This window comes from Triticum aestivum, chromosome 7B (assembly GCF_018294505.1).
Source record: "Triticum aestivum cultivar Chinese Spring chromosome 7B, IWGSC CS RefSeq v2.1, whole genome shotgun sequence".
NCBI lineage: Eukaryota > Viridiplantae > Streptophyta > Magnoliopsida > Poales > Poaceae > Triticum > Triticum aestivum.
Genome location: NC_057813.1, coordinates 537,308,284 through 537,325,639, shown reverse-complemented (window position 1 = coordinate 537,325,639; position 17,356 = coordinate 537,308,284). Strand labels below are relative to the sequence as shown.

The window sequence follows — 17,356 nt, the reverse complement described above, 5'->3', positions numbered from 1 at the left end:
AAATAATGGACGCTCTTGTCTTCCTCCAGTTGGGGGCTCCGCGGACGCCAACTAAGGCGTTTCTTCAGAGGAGCATTGCTGAACTCCGGGAGGCCGATCCGAACAGGGTCCGGCAGCGGAGCGTCTTCTATATAAAACCATTCCGAAGGCCAGTCTTCGGACGCCTTCTTAGGGGTTCCGGATGGATATCCGGTCCCGGCAATGCGCCATATTTCGGCGCCGCCCACTTGATATATGGACCCCTCGTGAGAGCGGGGTACAAGGCAGAACAACCTCTTCCACAGCGCGAAATGGGGCTCGACGCCCAGGAATAGCTCGCAAAGAGCTACGTAACCCGCAATATGCAGGATTGAGGCGGGCGTGAGGTGATGAAGCTGGAGTCCGTAGAACTCCAGGAGCCCGCGGAGGAATGGATGTACAGGAAATCCGAGCCCCCTTATCAGATAGGGGACGAAGCATACCCGCTCCCCTTTGTTGGGACTTGGGGTAACCTCCGCTTGCTTCCCACCTTTGTAGGTGGCCAGCCCGGCTCGAACCGGAACCATAAAGGCCGGAGGGAGATATCCCCCCGCTTGGAGCTTCACCAGCTCGTTGTGCGGAACAGAGCATCTCCTCCAATCTCCTGGCAAAGGGCTGGGAGCGCGAGAAGAGGAGCCGCGTTGACGGTCCATGATGGAATGGATTCTTGGTCGAAAGCGCTCCGATGAGTATTTGCGGGAGGAAGATGGTGATTTGGATCTGGATTCTTGCCTCCCTTATAGGCAGATTATTCGCACAACTAGGGGGTAAAACATAAAAGACACCCTGGCTTTTCACATTCGCGCGACGCGTGGAAGAAGGCCATTATTGGGCGTGGAAGCCAAGACGCGCAACATTGATGAGGAAGCCGGACACTGTTCGGCAGGTACGTAGAACTTGAAGGAGAACCCGCCTTGCAACGCCGAAGACTACACACATGCTGGACTTATCGTCATTGAAGCCTGGTTCGGGGGCTACTGAGGGAGTCCCGGATTAGGGGGTGTCCGGATAGCCGGACTACCATCATCGGCCGAACTATCATCGGCCGGACTATCATCATCGACCGGACTCCAAGACTATGAAGATACAAGATTGAAGACTTCGTCCCGTGTCCGGATGGGACTTTCCTTGGCGTGGAAGGCAAGCTTGGCGATACGGATACGTAGATCTCCTACTATTGTAACCGACTCTATGTAACCCTAGCCCTCTCCGGTGTCTATATAAACCGGATGGCTCTAGTCCGTAGGACACAACAACAACCATTACAATCATACCATAGGCTAGCTTCTAGGGTTTAGCCTCCTTGATCTCGTGGTAGATCCACTCTTGTAAACATCCACAATATCAATATCAATCAAGCAGGACGTAGGGTTTTACCTCCATCAAGAGGGCCCGAACCTGGGTAAAACATCGTGTCCCTTGTCTCCTGTTACCATCCGCCTAGACGCACAGTTCGGGACCCCCTACCCGAGATCCGCCGGTTTTGACACCGACAGCAGCCTCACGCCGTAGCGAACCAATGAACCCTCGTACTCCTCTCCGTGTGGGCATCCACTGCAAAGTCTTCCCCGGCTCCGCGTCGTCCCCTTCCTAGGCCTCGCCATCGTCCACCACCCTGGTGCTCTCGGTGCGGCGTGCTCAACATGGTCAAGGAACGACTTCCATCAGAAGAGCACTGTACGTGGAGAGGCTGACAACTGGGTCCATGGCCGCAGCAAGGAAGTGCCTCCTTATTACGCGAAAAATAATGATTCCTCCACCTGACAGCAGGGATCCACTGGACGGGCCACCGTATTTCGTGAAAAAATGTTTCCCCCTAACTGCTGGGACCCACCAGCTACATCTTCGCACGCAAGGAAGTGCGTCCATATTACGGGAAAAAAGCGATTCGCCCCCTGACTGCTGGGACCCACCAGCTACATCTTCGCACGCAAAGAAGTGCCTAATAGTCGGGACCCACCTGGTCGAAGCGTACGTAGTGTTGTCATTCTGGTCACGAACGTGTACGTACATACTGGTTGATGTAGAGGTGTGCACGTGTCATAGTAGAGGCGCTCATGCAGCATATACATGTGCGTATAATGGCTAGGGTGCAAGAAAGTAAATACGACCACATAAGTACATACGGGCAGGGTCTTGAATGCCTACTCGCGCATACGTATGGCCAGGGTTGGGTCGGAACGGACAAACTGCGTCGTCGTCGTGTTCATGGGGAGGCAACAGAATGCGTCATGTTCATCGGGGGGCAACAGAACACGTTGGAGCCAACCGGCTTGGACGGAACAACCGATGAAAACGAGGCCTGACGTACCGCAGAACGGAGGAAACGGCCTTGTGTTCGACTGGCCACGTTCGAAACGGGATCCTGTTCATCGGGAGGGGTCTGGCGTACCGCAAAACAGAGGAAACAGACTTCTGTTGGACCTCCTATGGTCGAAATGGGGTCTTGTTGATTGGGAGGGGTGTGGCGTACCGCAAAACGGAGGAAACGAACTTGTGTTGGAGCGCTACGGTCGAAACGGGGGTCCTGTTCATCAGGAGGGGTGTGGCGTACCGCAAAACGCGACTCCACGGGATACTGTTCATCTCCACCGTCGACCTCCTCCATCCTCCACGGGCTACTGTTCATCCACCGTCGACCTCCTCCAGCCTCCACCCGCGACTGTTCATCCACGGGCTCCTGTTCATCCAGCCTCCACCGCGTGCTACTCCACCGGCTACTGTTCAACCAACCCTCTCGACGGGGTCCTGTTCAACCACCCCTCTACGGGCTACTATTCATCTAGCCCTCCACCGGCTACTATTGAACCAACCCTCTACGGGGTCATGTTCATCCAGCCCCAACCGGCTCGATCAGGGTCCCGTTCATCCAGAGGCAACACCATGGGGTCCTGTTCATCCACCCCCACCGGGAAATGTTCATCCACCCCCCAACAACGCTCACTGTTCATCAAGGGAAGGAGGCAGCAGGGTTCGATCGACTTCAGTTAGCAGCAGTAGCAAAAGAATCACTCGGATTCAGTAATGTAGCTAGTGCAATCGCTCGGGTTCAGTTAGAGCCCAACGCCTCGCTTGGGTTCAGTTAGAGCCCAACGCCTCGCACACACACGCGTACGTGTATGAGAAGAACGCATATCGCTCGGCCCCCGACCACCCACCGTAACCGGGAACTCCGCGAAATTTTCCTTGCCCTCGCTTCTACCATGGTTTTTTCCGTCATGTATGGCCCAAAGAATGTCATGCAGCTGCGTCTCCGGCCCGCCCAGGATGAAAAGCCCATTTTCTGTCATGATTTTTTGTCATAGAAGTAGGAGCCCACCACATCTATGATGATACCGGATTTTGTCACAATTATCGTCATAGAAGTGTCATAAGTATGACAGAATTTTTTTTCGTTCGGCCCAAAATATCACAGATGTGTCTTTTTTTGTAGTGTTAGCTTATGACTCTCCCTCATATAAACTTGCAATAACGATTACCGGTCTAGTTATCGATTGCCCAGGAACAAATAACTTTCTTGTGACAAAAAGCTCTCTACTAAAACTAACTTAGTTGTTTCTTTATCTAAACAACCCCTAGCTTTTATTTACGTGCTACTTATTATCATGCAAATAATTCTAGTTTCATACTTGTTAAGGTAAAGCGAACATTAAGCATGCATAGAGTTGTATCGGTGGTCGATAGAACTTGAGGAATATTTGTTCTACCTTTAGCTCCTCATTGGGTTCGACACTCTTACTTATCGAAAGAGGCCACAACTGATCCCCTATACTTGCGGGTTATCAAGGAACCAATATGGGCATCCAGGTTCCGCTATTGGTTCTTGACCAGAGAGGTGTCTCGGTCATGTCTACATAGTTCTCGAACCCGTAGGGTCTGCATGCTTAACGTTCGTTGATGATATAGTGTTATATGAGTTATATGATTTGATGACCGAATGTTGTTCAGAGTCCCGGATGAGATCACAGATACGACGAGGAGCTCCATAATGGTCCAGAGGTAAATATTGATATATAGGACGATGGTATTCGGACACCAGAAGAGTTTCAGAGTGCATCGGGTAGTCATCGGGGCACCGGAAGGGGTTCCGTACACCCCCGGGAAGTGTATGGGCCTAATGGGCTAGGGGGGACAGACCAGCCCACTAGGGGGCTGGCGCGCCCCTCTCCTTGGCTGGTCGGCCCTAGGGGAAGGAAAGGGAAGGGGTGGCCCCTCCTGCCTTTCCCTCCATGTGAGAGAAAGGAAGGGGGCACCTCTCCTTGCCTTCCTCCCGCACTCAAATAAGAAAGGGCGGGGGGGGGGGGGGCTTGGGGAATTCCCCAAGTAGGATTCGACCCTACTTGGGGTGCCCCCTGGACTCTCCCCTCTCCCCCACCTATATATATATGTGGGAAGGGGGCGCTACACATAACCACGACAATCTCTTAGCCGTGTGCGGTGCCCCCTCCACCGTTTACACCCTTGGTCATATTTTTGTAGTGATTAGGTGAAGCCCTACGGAGATAGCATCACCATCACCGTCACCACGCCGTCGTGCTTCCGGAACTCATCTACTACTTCGCACGTCTTGCTGGATCAAGAAGGCAAGGATGTCACCGAGCTGAACGTGTGCTGAACGCGGAGGTGTCGTACGTTCGATACTCGATCGGTTGGGTCGCGAAGAAGTTCGACTACATCAACCGTATTACTAAAACGCTTCCGCTTACAGTGTACGAGGGTGCATAGACACACTCTCCCCTCTCGTTGCTATGCATCTCCATGGATAGATCTTGCGTGTGCATAGAATTTTTTTGTTTTCCATGCAACATTTCCCAACAACAACCCCTTTGCTGTCGTTGGGTGCAAGCGTTGGTTTGTGCGTGTGCAGGTACCACTTATCTTGTCTGTGTGACCTCTCCTATTGGCTCAATAAACCTTGGTTCTTACTTGAGCGAAGTACTTCACGCTACTACGCTATATCACCCTTCCCCTTCAGGGAAATCCCGACAATATCACAAGTAGCATTTACCATTGACGAAATCACTTTCATGACGCGCCATTTATCATCTAGAAAGTGAACACTTTTCGTGATGATAAATGTATTATTGTAACACTTTTACGACAACACAGGTATGACTATCTTGGTTCTGTCATAAAATCGTCACAGATGTACATGCATGACAGAAAACGTGACATATTGTGACAAACACATATCATCATGAAAGTGTTTTTAGTGATAGCACGGTAGTATCACTCGCGAAGGGAGCGGTACAGCTGCACCAGACAACAGTACAGCCGCTGTGGCCAAGCAAGCCTTGTGCACTCCATGAAGGAGCGGTACAACTGCTTGGGAGGAAAATACACTGGTTAGACTTGAAATTTTCTCCTCAAAACGGGAAGGTAGATATGCGGGTGCGATATGTATTTGTGTACGTGATTTGATTCCACTCGTACCTTTCGATGCAGACCTCCTGTTATTGTTAATAGTACGAATTTCTATGACTAAACAAATAAACATGTCGAAAATGTCGCCTTCATTCTTTTCCTTCCAAAGGGGTGCCTAGCCGTCTTGTGCCATGTAAATATGCCTGTGTAGCTCAAGCACACGGTTAGTTTGCAAAATTGCGTTGTCATCAACACCAGAATACTTAAGGTGGGAAATGCCCTTTCAATGAGGGTACGAAAGAACATACAAACGATTGTCTCATCAAGCACAGTTGACATGTAAATGACCAACAGTCATGAAGCCCTTGCGCACATCAGCTTCCTCAACAAAAGACACACTAGAACTAGTCTGCAAATTGTCATGTCTATGGTTTTAGATGAGAGGTGTGAATCTCCGTCGACGTCATCTGAAGGAGGAGGTAACCAAACATGTTTTACACTTGCCACTTGTGACTAACGCCACCTTAAGGATTCACGCGATACCTTTGGAGAAAAACCAACATCAATACTTCCAACCCTTCACCATCAATTCAGGCTATTGAAGAAACTGAGGCATACTGCAAACATATTGAAAGAAGAGGTCAAAGTTGTCGCCCGAAGAGCGAGCTAACTGATTCTTGATTGACACATCAACTAACAAGATCTGAAGAGAAGCAATAAATATGACAAGACCTATTCTCACGGGCCCTTCATTGGTGTTGGGTTGAATGTCGTTGAATCAGGAAGAGACATTACTCTAAAGCTTCATCATTGTTTCAACCTCACCGATGCCGCCATGGAGAAAATACAGAAAACAAGAACCCGCTAGAACTAACTAAGAACAACAAAAGGAACGGTCCCTACTCCTGGCCGCCGACGAGACAGCTAGAAGAGACGTTACTCCAATGCTTCATCACTATTTCAACCTCATCGATGCCGCCATGGAAACAAAAATTCAGAAAACAAGAACATGCTATAACTAATTAAGAACAACAAAAGGAACGGTACCTGCTCCTGGCCGCCGACGAGATAGCCCGACCAGAGATAGGAGGAGGCCCAAGCGGCAATGTGGAAAACGAACTCGATGGGAGCTTCATGTTTGCAAAGATAAAGCTTTCCCCCCAATTTTTTCCGATGACACACCTAGGCGTACCATATTTTTATAGAAGGCGGAAGTCAATTACAAAAGACTACAACTTGCTGCGAACAACAAGTGTAGTTGGAACTCCACACTCCACTATGACAAGTACAAACACAACGGAAAAGGGCTTGCCCTAAGTCAATCATCTAGCCGCGTCACAACAAAAGTCAGTCGCCTTGAAGAGTAATAACTCCAACTGGATTTCCCTTGCCAACGCACTACCCACCCTTGAATGCCTAAGAGGAGACGACGAGTGAATAGCGGGACTCGGTCAGCCATGAGAAAGCCATCGTATTGGAATCACCGGCAGCTGCATACATAGCGCCCACGAAGATTAACTCGGGCAGCGGCAAGCACCACAGACAGAACCACCAGGCCAGGTCCAGGCCAGGTCTCCACATGCGATGCTCTCAATAGAGTGATGACGCCACACCGCCGCCATAGTCGGTCCTGCAACGGACAAGGCTTTCGCCCGAGGACCACAATCTGATCAAGGAGGGAAGATGCCGACACACCTTGGCGACGCCTCCAACAAGGAAAACGACACCCACGGGCGTCGTCACCGCTAGCTCCGAAGGATGAGCAGGATTTTCATCCGAACCGTCGCACCTCTCCCACCCCCATCAACAGATTGGCCAAACTGTCGGAGTCACACCGCCGCTGTCGCAACACCTCGCCACCGTGTCAAGACCACCGCAGTACATCGCCCTCGCACGGCCGAGAGCAATTCCCCCCAAAAAGTTATGGAATATGTTAACGAGCTACCGTATCCTTGATCTTGCTTGCCTGACTGGAAGGGGCAAGTAGTCGAGATCGTAATGCAGGAGTAGTGACGGCACGCTGGCGTTGCGCCGTTATAATTCGCCACGGCAGGCAGAGGAGAGCCGCTTTTCCACGGCTCGCTCGCCCGACCCCATCAAACGTTGAGGAGAGGGGGGAAAAAGAAGAGAGAGAGAGAGAGAGGGCTCGCCCGCTCGAGGATGCCCGTTCCTCTTCCTCCGCAAGAAATAGGCGCAAACACAACAACACAGTGGAGCCAACGGAATCCCCAAATCGATCTCTCGACTCCGGGCCGAGAACCCCCAATTCCCAGTCCTCAGCCCCCATTCCGGTCGCCCTGATCCTCCCCCGCAGGCGATTTGTCGGAGTTCGCCGCCCCTCGCGGCCCTGCCGGTAAGCCCAATCCCTACGCCTATGGCCCTGCTCGGTCTCGCGTTTCTCTCGCCCGTTCCATGGGCAATTGGATCTTCCTTTTTCCCGCGACGCGGCGATGTTATCTGTTTTCGTGTCCGCTAGGTTACTTTCTGTGCGAATTTCTCAGCGGTTGCTGCTGTAATCTGCTGCAGGGTTCTGTGATTCCGCCTCGGGCGCCTCGGGGATCTCTCCGTTGCTCGCCGGCACCCATGGCGCCGGCTTCGGCTCCGGCTTTGGACGTCGAGGGCGAGGTCGGCGGCGGCAACAGCCAGAACGCGCTGAAGTCCGAAGCCGACGGGGAGCGATCCGTCGCTCCGGGAGGCGGTTCTGTGCCCGGTGAATTCCGCTCCGATGACGCGGCCACAGCGGTTTGTGAGGACGGTATCGACTCCTCAGATGACCCTGCCCTGGCCATGGATGTCAACGGCAAGGGCGACGGGGGCAAGGAGAATCTGGGCAAGGTGCGGGTGAAATCCGAGCCCGAGCACTGCGAGGGCGAAGGCGCCGTTCTCGCCCCTTGCACCCGGCCTTTGGGTGCCGATTTTGTGGGGATAGCTTCCTCCTCCTCCTATAAACTGCCCATGGCGAGTCCGGAGGACTCGACTGACCAGCGAGGAGGGGATAGCACGGAGTGCTCGAGCTCGTTCGCAGACTCCCTTTGTGAGACTGGTGATGAGGCAGGCAATGGTGACCTGGAAGTGAATTCTCCCTTTTCAGCTCATGCTAATGGCGGTCAAGCTTCCGCGATGCCCAGGTGAGTCTGTTGGCAGTTCCTTGTATGCATTCAATGGTACTGGTTGGATGATTATGCAATCCTGTTTCCAGATTGTCTGATTGTATTGTTTGAGAAAGAAATGAACAAGCAGAATACCCTGTTAGGCAGTTAGTAACTGATATTATACACTCTTGGCCTTGGGTTTCCCGCGCTGGCAGGGTAAAGAGCAGTGCTATGTGTACGATATTTTTTTTACGACTTTTGTACGACACTGCTCAGTTACCCTTGGATCAGATCTATGCATCAATAGGAGTCGTGGGATCACAATGTTGGACGTGAATCGTAAATATCAAGTCGTATGCAGAACAATTTCGCAGGGTAAAAGGTAGGTTGTGGTAGAGTTTTGTTTACTCGTAGAGCCTACCAAACTTTAGAGGCTGTAGCTATCCATAGGAGGCTATACACTTTGGTATCAGCTCCTAGGTACTGTGATGGCAACCTGGTCTGCGCACCCAAGAGGCAGATGGTGTCAGAGAATAGAGAGAAGGAGATAAGCAATCCGGCTTACCTATTATTGCTTTCCCTAATAAATACTAGTGCATAGCTTATACAGAGCTGGTTACAATTAACTCATCCATCACGCCGGCGACTGTATGTAGTTTATCTGCCAAAATTAGCAGTAAGTGATCCGCGCCGTTTTCTTGTGATCTCGTCGTGGTTTTCGCTGAAAATGTTGGGCCTACAATTCAACCTTCATGTGATTTGTTGAGTATGTATTGAGATTTTTCAAGGAAGTAAGGATAACCAGAAAAAGATATTCAAGAGACAACTAGAAACCTTCATGTGAATTGTGAAGGCAAGTGCATGATCTGTAGTTATGTCTTGATGCTGCTCTAGTCGCTATTTGAAAAATCTTGGCAAATGAGCAACAGAACACATGAACTGAATTGAATGCCCAATGTCTTCAGCCTCTAGCTCTGCACCAAAATTAGTGACTAGAGTACCCCTGGGTAGGGTACATCCTAGTTTGAACACTCAAGAAGCAATTCATTTGACATAAAAGTTAATTCACGTATACATTTGCTAACATCAACCATCCAGCTAACCCCGTCTTGAGTAATTCAAAGGCATGTCAGCCACACAACAGTTTTCTGTGAAGCTCGTAGTTCATGACCTCTAGTTATAGAATGCAGACTTTCTTCTTTCTTGCCCCTCTTTGTCTGATACTCACTGAATTGCTGTCCCAACATCTATGCACCAGCAATACACCCAGGTAGCTATTCCCTAATTTAAACAGTCGAGAATAAATTCCTTTAGATAAATGTTTATAATTTAAAGACTTCTCTTGTTTGACAACACACAAAATTTGTATAAGTGACTCAGAGTTTATGACATCCAGTTGTGTCCTCAGTTTTCCTTTTAATTGCCCCTTTCTAGTTTCCAAGACCTGCACAACATGTTCACCTTTTTTTAGATCAGGGAGGCTGGTGGCCACCCCAGTTCCATTAATCATGAAACCACCAAATCCATACAGGTCTAAAAATCAGGTAAAAAGATCCAGCAGCTAAAAGAAAGTTGGTAAAGACATAAGTCACCTCCAAAAACAGGGGAGGAAGACAAAAGGCTACTTAAAAGGAAAATTACAGCAGGATCATCAGCCCGCAAAAGCCCAAACTATACAGCACGACCAGAGAAACTTCTGCAACAGCCTCATCTCAGAACTTGGTCTTCTTCAACGGAGACTGGGTTGGGGATGGCGCAGGTTCCAGAGGACTGCAAGGGCTAAGCATGGCCATCTTCAGAGCACACTGTGGATCCTGCCTGGGAGGGGAAGACAGTAGCTCACCAAGTGGCAGGTCAAGGCTGCGATCAATTGCATCTGACAGAGAAATCTTGCTAAGGAGCGCTGGATTCAGGTTGGCATCTTCAGTGCCAGACTCATGTGCAGTCACCCCAGCAGGCAGTATGGTATTTTGATCACCGTGGAAAGCATCCGGAGAAAGACTCCATTCTCTCCAAAGCACCATCCTTGAACAGGATTTGCAATTTTTTCAGAGTAATCCGGATTAGCCACCACACCTGTTTGATGTCAGACCACATCATATTATTATAAACATGGGAAATCCTAGTTTTCCATATGCACCAAAGAGTATAAGCACAGATATAATTAGGGGCAGCATAATTTTTGTTTGCTGGTCAAAATCTAGCTACTGACAGAAAAACATGTTCACCTTTCAGCTACGTTATTGACTGGAGCATCCCAGGGTCTAGTCAAGAGGCAGTTCCTTTGAGTAAACATTGATTCACAGATATATTTGGCACATCAGCTATACATTCATATATTTCTCTTCAATAATTCGAAGCACTCTTTCTCTCCCTTCTTGGATGTAGACACCAAATTTATGTGAAACTCGGTATTAAATGAAGGCTGTCTCAAAAGAAAACTGGTGCCACATTTCCTTATTTGAAACATCAGCCAACGTTGTGTCCGACATCTTCAGCCTGCAGCATTAGGGACCAGAGTAGCCCTGTGTAGCTACTTCCTGGTTGAGATAAACATTCATTCAGAGATATATTTGCCGACATGAATTATCATCTGTTATTCTGACGGCAATGCATGTTGTGTTGTGCACTTGTTTCTTCATAAGTCTAATGAAGCCAAATTTGAGTTACTCTTGTGTGTGCTTCAAATTTCTAGCTGACCTGTCATATTCTATGGGTATTGCATCCTCAGTGCAATATTTCCATATAGAAGAAATTATATCTACTCTGATATGCTTCCGTTTTGTGCAATTTTTTCACATGTAAATTATCTTTCAGAAAGAAAAAGGTAACTGCCGAGTGGAGGAATGCCGTCCGCCCAATGCTGTGGAGATGTGAGTGGTTAGAGCTGCGCATGAAGGATCTTTTATCGCAAGTATCAAAGTATGACAGCCAGCTTGCTCTCATCGAGCAGGAAAAAGAATCGCAGAGAGCAACAAGCAAGACAAATGGTTGTAGGCAAGAATCTGGGAAGAACTGCAGAGACCATGAAAATATTAGCATGGAGAGGAGAAAGCGCAAAAGACATGAAGACACTGTGGATACATCATTGTACCTCAAGAAGCACAAGATATTATCATACTTCTTTGGTCCGCTATCTATTTATTTTCTGTTTGTAGGGATAGTGCATCACTTTATCCCATGTTTGTCTATGTTTTGCACCAGGATACTACTGGTAATAATAAGGTTATTCTTGTCTTCTACAGATAAACAAAACAAGGGAGCTGATGCAGATGGCCTCTTAATTGATGATGATAGTCATGGTCAAGGTATGGTTATGGTGATCATTTTCAAACTCTTTGGTTAACAAAGAAAGTTATTTACTACTGTACCTATCAAAATTTTACATTAAGTTGAGCTGCCATGTTACTTAACAGATAGAAAATGCTTGCTTATATTAGGGCACCTTCATTTGTGTTGTAGTCACATGCAAGCAGTTAATTAGCTGACCATTAGGAAGCTAAAAACTGCAGTCTTTCATTAGTTATGACTGTACGACAGATTTCAGTGCTCTGCAACCAGCAGACATCTGTGGAACTCATTTTGCTAGGTGCATGCTTACTGTAAGAAAGCTGACAGACCTACTGGCGCCTTGTTCATACACTAGGTAAAAATGTTCAGGGCGTCATGTTAGTGAGTGCTTTTATTTTATCAAGATAGCTGATCTGATTGTTTGTTAAATAACCAAGTAAATAAGTATACAGCCATATCTTGGTGTCTGTTCCCTGCATCTAACTGATTCATAAATCTTAGAGTTAGTGTTATAACTGTTAACATCCTATTGTATGATGAATCAGTTAAGCGTAGTACGTTGCAGCCGTTTAGGGATTTATTAGGTTGTCAGTGTAGAAAATGCAAAATCCATCTTTACTGCCTACTCTCTGGGTTTTAAGTAATCCCGTTGTTGCAAGTGCTATCTGTTTATTTGATTTAGTCCTAATGCAGTTGGGGATGATACTAGACGCCGCCTCGAAATTGTTGGTTTGCCTGCGTCCAAGGAATATGATATGGCTTCCAACCAATTTGTGTTACAAAAAGTTCTCATGAAAATTGGTGGTATCCAGTCTCGAGTTCATCGTCTACAAGAGCGTCTCAGCAAGGCTCGCTCTAAACAAGCAAGGTTGGCATCTTTCATGGATCATGACCAGGTCAAGGTGGCTGAGAAGAGGCAAAGGATACAAAAACGTGCATTCTCTCCTGAGAATGATCGATATGCTAAGCCACAGAAAAAGAAGAAGCTAAACATTTTGCTGGAGCAGGAGGATAGACCAACTCTGTCAGTAAAACCCACATTGTCTGAGAGGGCAACTGATTGTCTAATAGAAGATCCACAGGGCAATGGTGAAGAAAAAGCTCTAGAGAGGAGCCAGGCACATAAGAAAGACATCACAGCGGACCTACTTCTAGCTGTTGAAAGTTCCTTACCAAATGGTCATTTGGGAGATTTGTGCAAAGAAGTAAGTTCTTGCTCCTTGGTCCGTTAACAGATGTTTCTTCTTTGTTTCGTTGCATGGTCCCTTAGCTTATGCTTCTTTAGTCCATTGCTTTGATCTTGTTCAGTTGTGGTGAATTTGGTTCAGCTCAGTTGTATTTAAAGAGATTCATTGTGAAATGGAATACATACCTACCTATGGCTTGTATGTACATAGTAGGACTTCGATTTAGAAAACCCTAATTATGAAGTATATAGAATATAAAACAAATGCTACACTGCTGTGAAAATATTGTACAGATGACTTGTCTACTTGTGAACTCTGATTGAGTTAAATGTGCCATTAGTCCATTAACTCAAACTCTTTGCACAATTTAGACCAAGAACTCAGAAAAATATACCAATATTACAAAGAATATACCAATATACAAGTCATATAATTTTTATGTTATATAGTTTATATTAGGGTGATAAAATTGGCAACCTAGGTATACGCGTAGGACTTGTAAACTGAGACGGAGGGAGTACTAAGCTTCCATCCTATTAGAGTCATTAAACAGGAAAGAAATAACTTTCTTTATCAATAAGAAGTGTCAATTCTAGTGGTTGGAGGTGTCACTTATTTTCCCTAAGGCCTAGGTTCGACTCCCACTCAGTTTTTTTTAAATTGTGATGGCATATTTGCAAAAAAGCACCCTATAAAATTTACCCAAGCGCGAGTGGTCCAAGATATGCCGACGTGGTAGCCACATGGATGGTTTTTTATCTCCCAGATCGGTTTTGGTCTTATCTGATCAAATAAACGAGTTTATGGCCTAAATCGATCATTTTCCGAGTTCTTTGCCTAAAGTGTGCAATGAGTTTGAGTTAATGGGTTAATGGCGCATTTCACTCACTCTGATCCCCCACCCCCAGACCCGAACCCCGAAACACTGTCTTCCCTGTGACACAAGAACTGTAATTAAGTCTTGGATACGGGATTTGGGACCTGTGACAGATGTGTAGCATGTTATACATGAGTTCTTAGGAGTACATTTCATAGGAGGATGCTTGTATGCCAGATCCATCCAGAATTTCATATTTACTGTGCCATGACAAGTAGAAATTGCAGGTTCTAAAACTGAGAAATCACAGTGCAATGTACAGAAGCACTTCACTTGCAATTTTTCGACAGCACACAATACAACTATGTTATATTTCTTTGGCAGCTGCCAAATCTTTCAGTGGCCAGATAATTTAGGTTATGCCATATACATCCACTATCCAATAATCATCTGATTCATTTCAGTTGCTAAGAACCTTTTATTGGCTAATCCCTTTTTAAATAAGTAGCTCCTTGGGTAATACTTCTGCATGGGCATTTAGTTGATACTTGTTGATGTTTCTTTTCACAGAACACTGATGATATCCTCATAGACAACCAAGGGGCCAAAGATGGGTATCAGCCGTTTGAGAATGCCAAGCATCCACCTGAGGAACCACCTGTGCTTATTGAAAATGTTGCTAAAACTGCTCCATCGAAAGTTGGGAATACCTCTGAACCAGTGGAAGCCGAGAAAAGTTCGGTCCCACTGATTAAGCAAGAAGTAACTATTGGAAAACTGCCAGTTTTGAAGCATGTCTACTCTGGAAAGAAACGTGGAAGGGCACCCAAGACAGAAGATATGGGCTCTGAAGCTGCATCCAAGAACCACAATAGAGAGGCCTCCGAAACACCTTCTGCAAAGCAGAAAGCTGAGACAACACCCTGCGCTGAAAACGAGAATGCTGGCTCAAAGAAGTCGAACTCTGGGAATTCTTGTTCAGCTGCAGAGAAGCTGAAAATTGGAAACTCATCCTCAGCTGCAAAGGCGCAGAAATCTGGAAACTCATCCTCAGCTGCAAAGACTCCAAAAGCAGGAAACTCATCCTCAGATGGAAATAAGCAGGCAGCTGGAAACTCATCATCAGCTGCAAAGAAGCCAAAAATGGGGAACTCATTCTCGGATGGAAAGAAGCAGGCAGCTGGAAACTCATTCACAGCTGCGAAGCCGAAAACAGGAAAGCCATCCCCAGATGGAAAGAAGCAGGCAGCTGGAAACTCGTCCGCACCTGCAAGGACGGAGATGAGTGAAAACACCCACACCAATCTTAGGATTGAGAAGGCTATCTTGGTGGAGGTGAACAGCAGGAGGAGTCAAAGGGTACGGAAGCCTAAGGTTTACTGAAGCAAAACCGGACTGCTCAAATTCAGGGTAGTGTAATTATGAGAAACAGGCCTTGTTTATCAATCTATCCCTTTCGTCTTGCTGAAGTTCGTAGCTATATTGACAGCGGCTTCTCGCAAAGTAATTTAGTGTAGATATTCCTAACCTTTTCGTTTGGGTCACCAAACTAAAAATATGCTTCTTATTATGTATAGTTGTTCTTTGCTGAGCTTGTGATGCAAATATGCTTGCACTTGGTGTCTCTCTACTGCATTGTTTGTTCAGTTTTGACACTTCCAGTTGTATTCACCTAGCATTTGTTTCCCCCTTGGTTGGTGATGTTTGAGTCAGGCCAGACCTCCACCCTTCTACTACTCCGTCCCACAATATAAGATCGTTTTGCGAGCTGTTTTAGCTTGCAAAACGATCTTATATTACGGGACGGAGTATATTGCAGGTTGAAGACGATAAAATTATGTGCCCCATAATTCATTAGTTGAGGTGAATCAGTCTGTTCTCCTGACGGAGACAATGATGATTGATAACACCAAAAGATCCACCCCTTGCACCTTCAGTTGGTCACTTGACACAGACTGCCAAAGAAGGCTTAATTCCCATTCGAAAAGAGAAGGCTTAATTCTCTGTGACAGAGAATCAGAGGACAGCGAGGAGTAAGCTTGGATGCTGGTCGGAATATTTACCCTTCTAGGAACAGGAGAAATTGGTGTTCAGAAAAGCTTCAAGCTGGCAGAAAAAGTTGCATTGATATTGGAAGAAGCGCAGCCTCTCCTTTCACAGGTACATCCTTCTAACCAATACTCCCTCCGTCCGAAAATACTTGTCATCAAAATGAACAAAAGGGGATGTATGTAGATGTATTTTAGTTCTAGATACATTCCTTTTTGTCCATTTTGATGACAAGTATTTCCGGACGGAGGGAGTACTTTGTAACAGTTTGCAACCTGTGATATAGCTTATGTCATGGAATAGATGTGTCCTAGCTTTATGACCGTTCAAACTCGTTCGTAAGCGTCATCATGCTTTTCTGTGTACATTTGATGGGAGCATACTATATATATGTTCTGTTTGTGGCATATTGAAAATGCTCAGGCAAAACAGATCCAACTTGTCCATACTTCCGTGGAAGGTCATCTCTCTTATCGCATACAGCTGAAGAAGTTCAGCCTTTTTGCTGTCGGAGGTGCGTGATAGTGATCTGGTGAAGGATGCGGAGGCTATAGCTAACGGCCTGGCTGGTGCATCCGGTGATTTTCTGTTGAAGAGCATTACTTGTAATAAATATCCTCATAAATTTGAAATTAAGTAATCCTGGCTAAACTTTCCTCAGATTCTGAAGAGCTAAAACTTTGTGGGAAGAAGTTTTTGAAAATCCTAGCACCTGCTGTTTCTGCTTTTCTCTGCACCTTGGAGTGTGTGCATGAATTGCAAATGTTATGGTAGAAGCTTCACTCTTTGTTTTGCTTACACATACGCTGCCCTGCAGATGGTTGAAGTCTTCAATGCTTACCCCTGAGATTAGTCATCTTGTCAAGCAGTCCATTCTCACCCTTACATTTACTCAGAAGAACATTGAGGTTTGTACTGTATATATTTTTCAGTTATTTCTGAAACTGAAGAGAAGGCTGGCAAGGTTTTGACATGTCTCCTTCCTTACTTTCAGTTTCAGAGTATCAGCTCGGACATCTCTGGTTTCACGGAACATCAAAACTGCTGATCAAGTCCCTTAACAAAGTTGAACAAAACGCAGCTATGTGTCGACAAGTGTCCAAGTGGAAAATTACCGGCAGAGTAGACCCGTCCTGATGAGATTGAAAGTATCTTCTTTTTTTTTGCGGGGAAGATTGAAAGTATCTTAAGAGACGTTTCCCCCGACCATTTGTTCATGTTAGTCAGATCACCTGAGCAAACCCATATTAATTGACTCTCAAGCAGATGTATCTAGCACTAAAATATGTCAAGATACATCCATTTGAGCGTCAATTATAAGACTAAAATACGTCTAGATACATTCATTTGAGCGGCAATTATAAGATACGTGTGAATTATAAGACTAAAATACGTTTAGATACATCCATTTGAGCGTCAATTATAAGATACAGGACGGAGGGAGTACCAAACTGCAGATTTGGGGGAGTACCAAACTGCAGATTTGGCCAATGATGATCGATCCTTGTGGTAAAAGAACAGACTCCTGAAAATACAGA

At 46.5% G+C, this 17,356-nt stretch overlaps 1 protein-coding gene and 1 long non-coding RNA gene across 3 annotated transcripts; both read left to right on the top strand.

Annotated features, from left to right (window-relative positions):
• The first annotated feature begins 7,455 nt into the window (after positions 1 to 7,455).
• On the top strand, positions 7,456 to 15,399 carry LOC123155519 (uncharacterized). 2 transcript variants are annotated; one of them, XM_044573681.1, is made up of 6 exons: positions 7,456 to 7,735; positions 7,909 to 8,510; positions 11,292 to 11,602; positions 11,720 to 11,782; positions 12,459 to 12,970; positions 14,340 to 15,399. In XM_044573681.1, the coding sequence occupies exons 2-6, from the start codon at positions 7,966 to 7,968 to the stop codon at positions 15,150 to 15,152; spliced, it is 2,244 nt and encodes a 747-aa protein (XP_044429616.1). In that variant the 5' UTR covers positions 7,456 to 7,735; positions 7,909 to 7,965; the 3' UTR covers positions 15,153 to 15,399. The 2 variants fall into 2 exon arrangements, with proteins under 2 accessions (XP_044429616.1, XP_044429615.1); XM_044573680.1 differs by having other exon boundaries at positions 11,292 to 11,782.
• Positions 15,400 to 15,943: 544 nt separating this feature from the next.
• On the top strand, positions 15,944 to 17,146 carry LOC123155520 (uncharacterized). The gene is made up of 2 exons (XR_006477478.1): positions 15,944 to 16,726; positions 16,813 to 17,146. It is a non-coding gene; the product is annotated as an uncharacterized lncRNA (long non-coding RNA).
• The last annotated feature ends 210 nt before the right edge of the window (positions 17,147 to 17,356 follow it).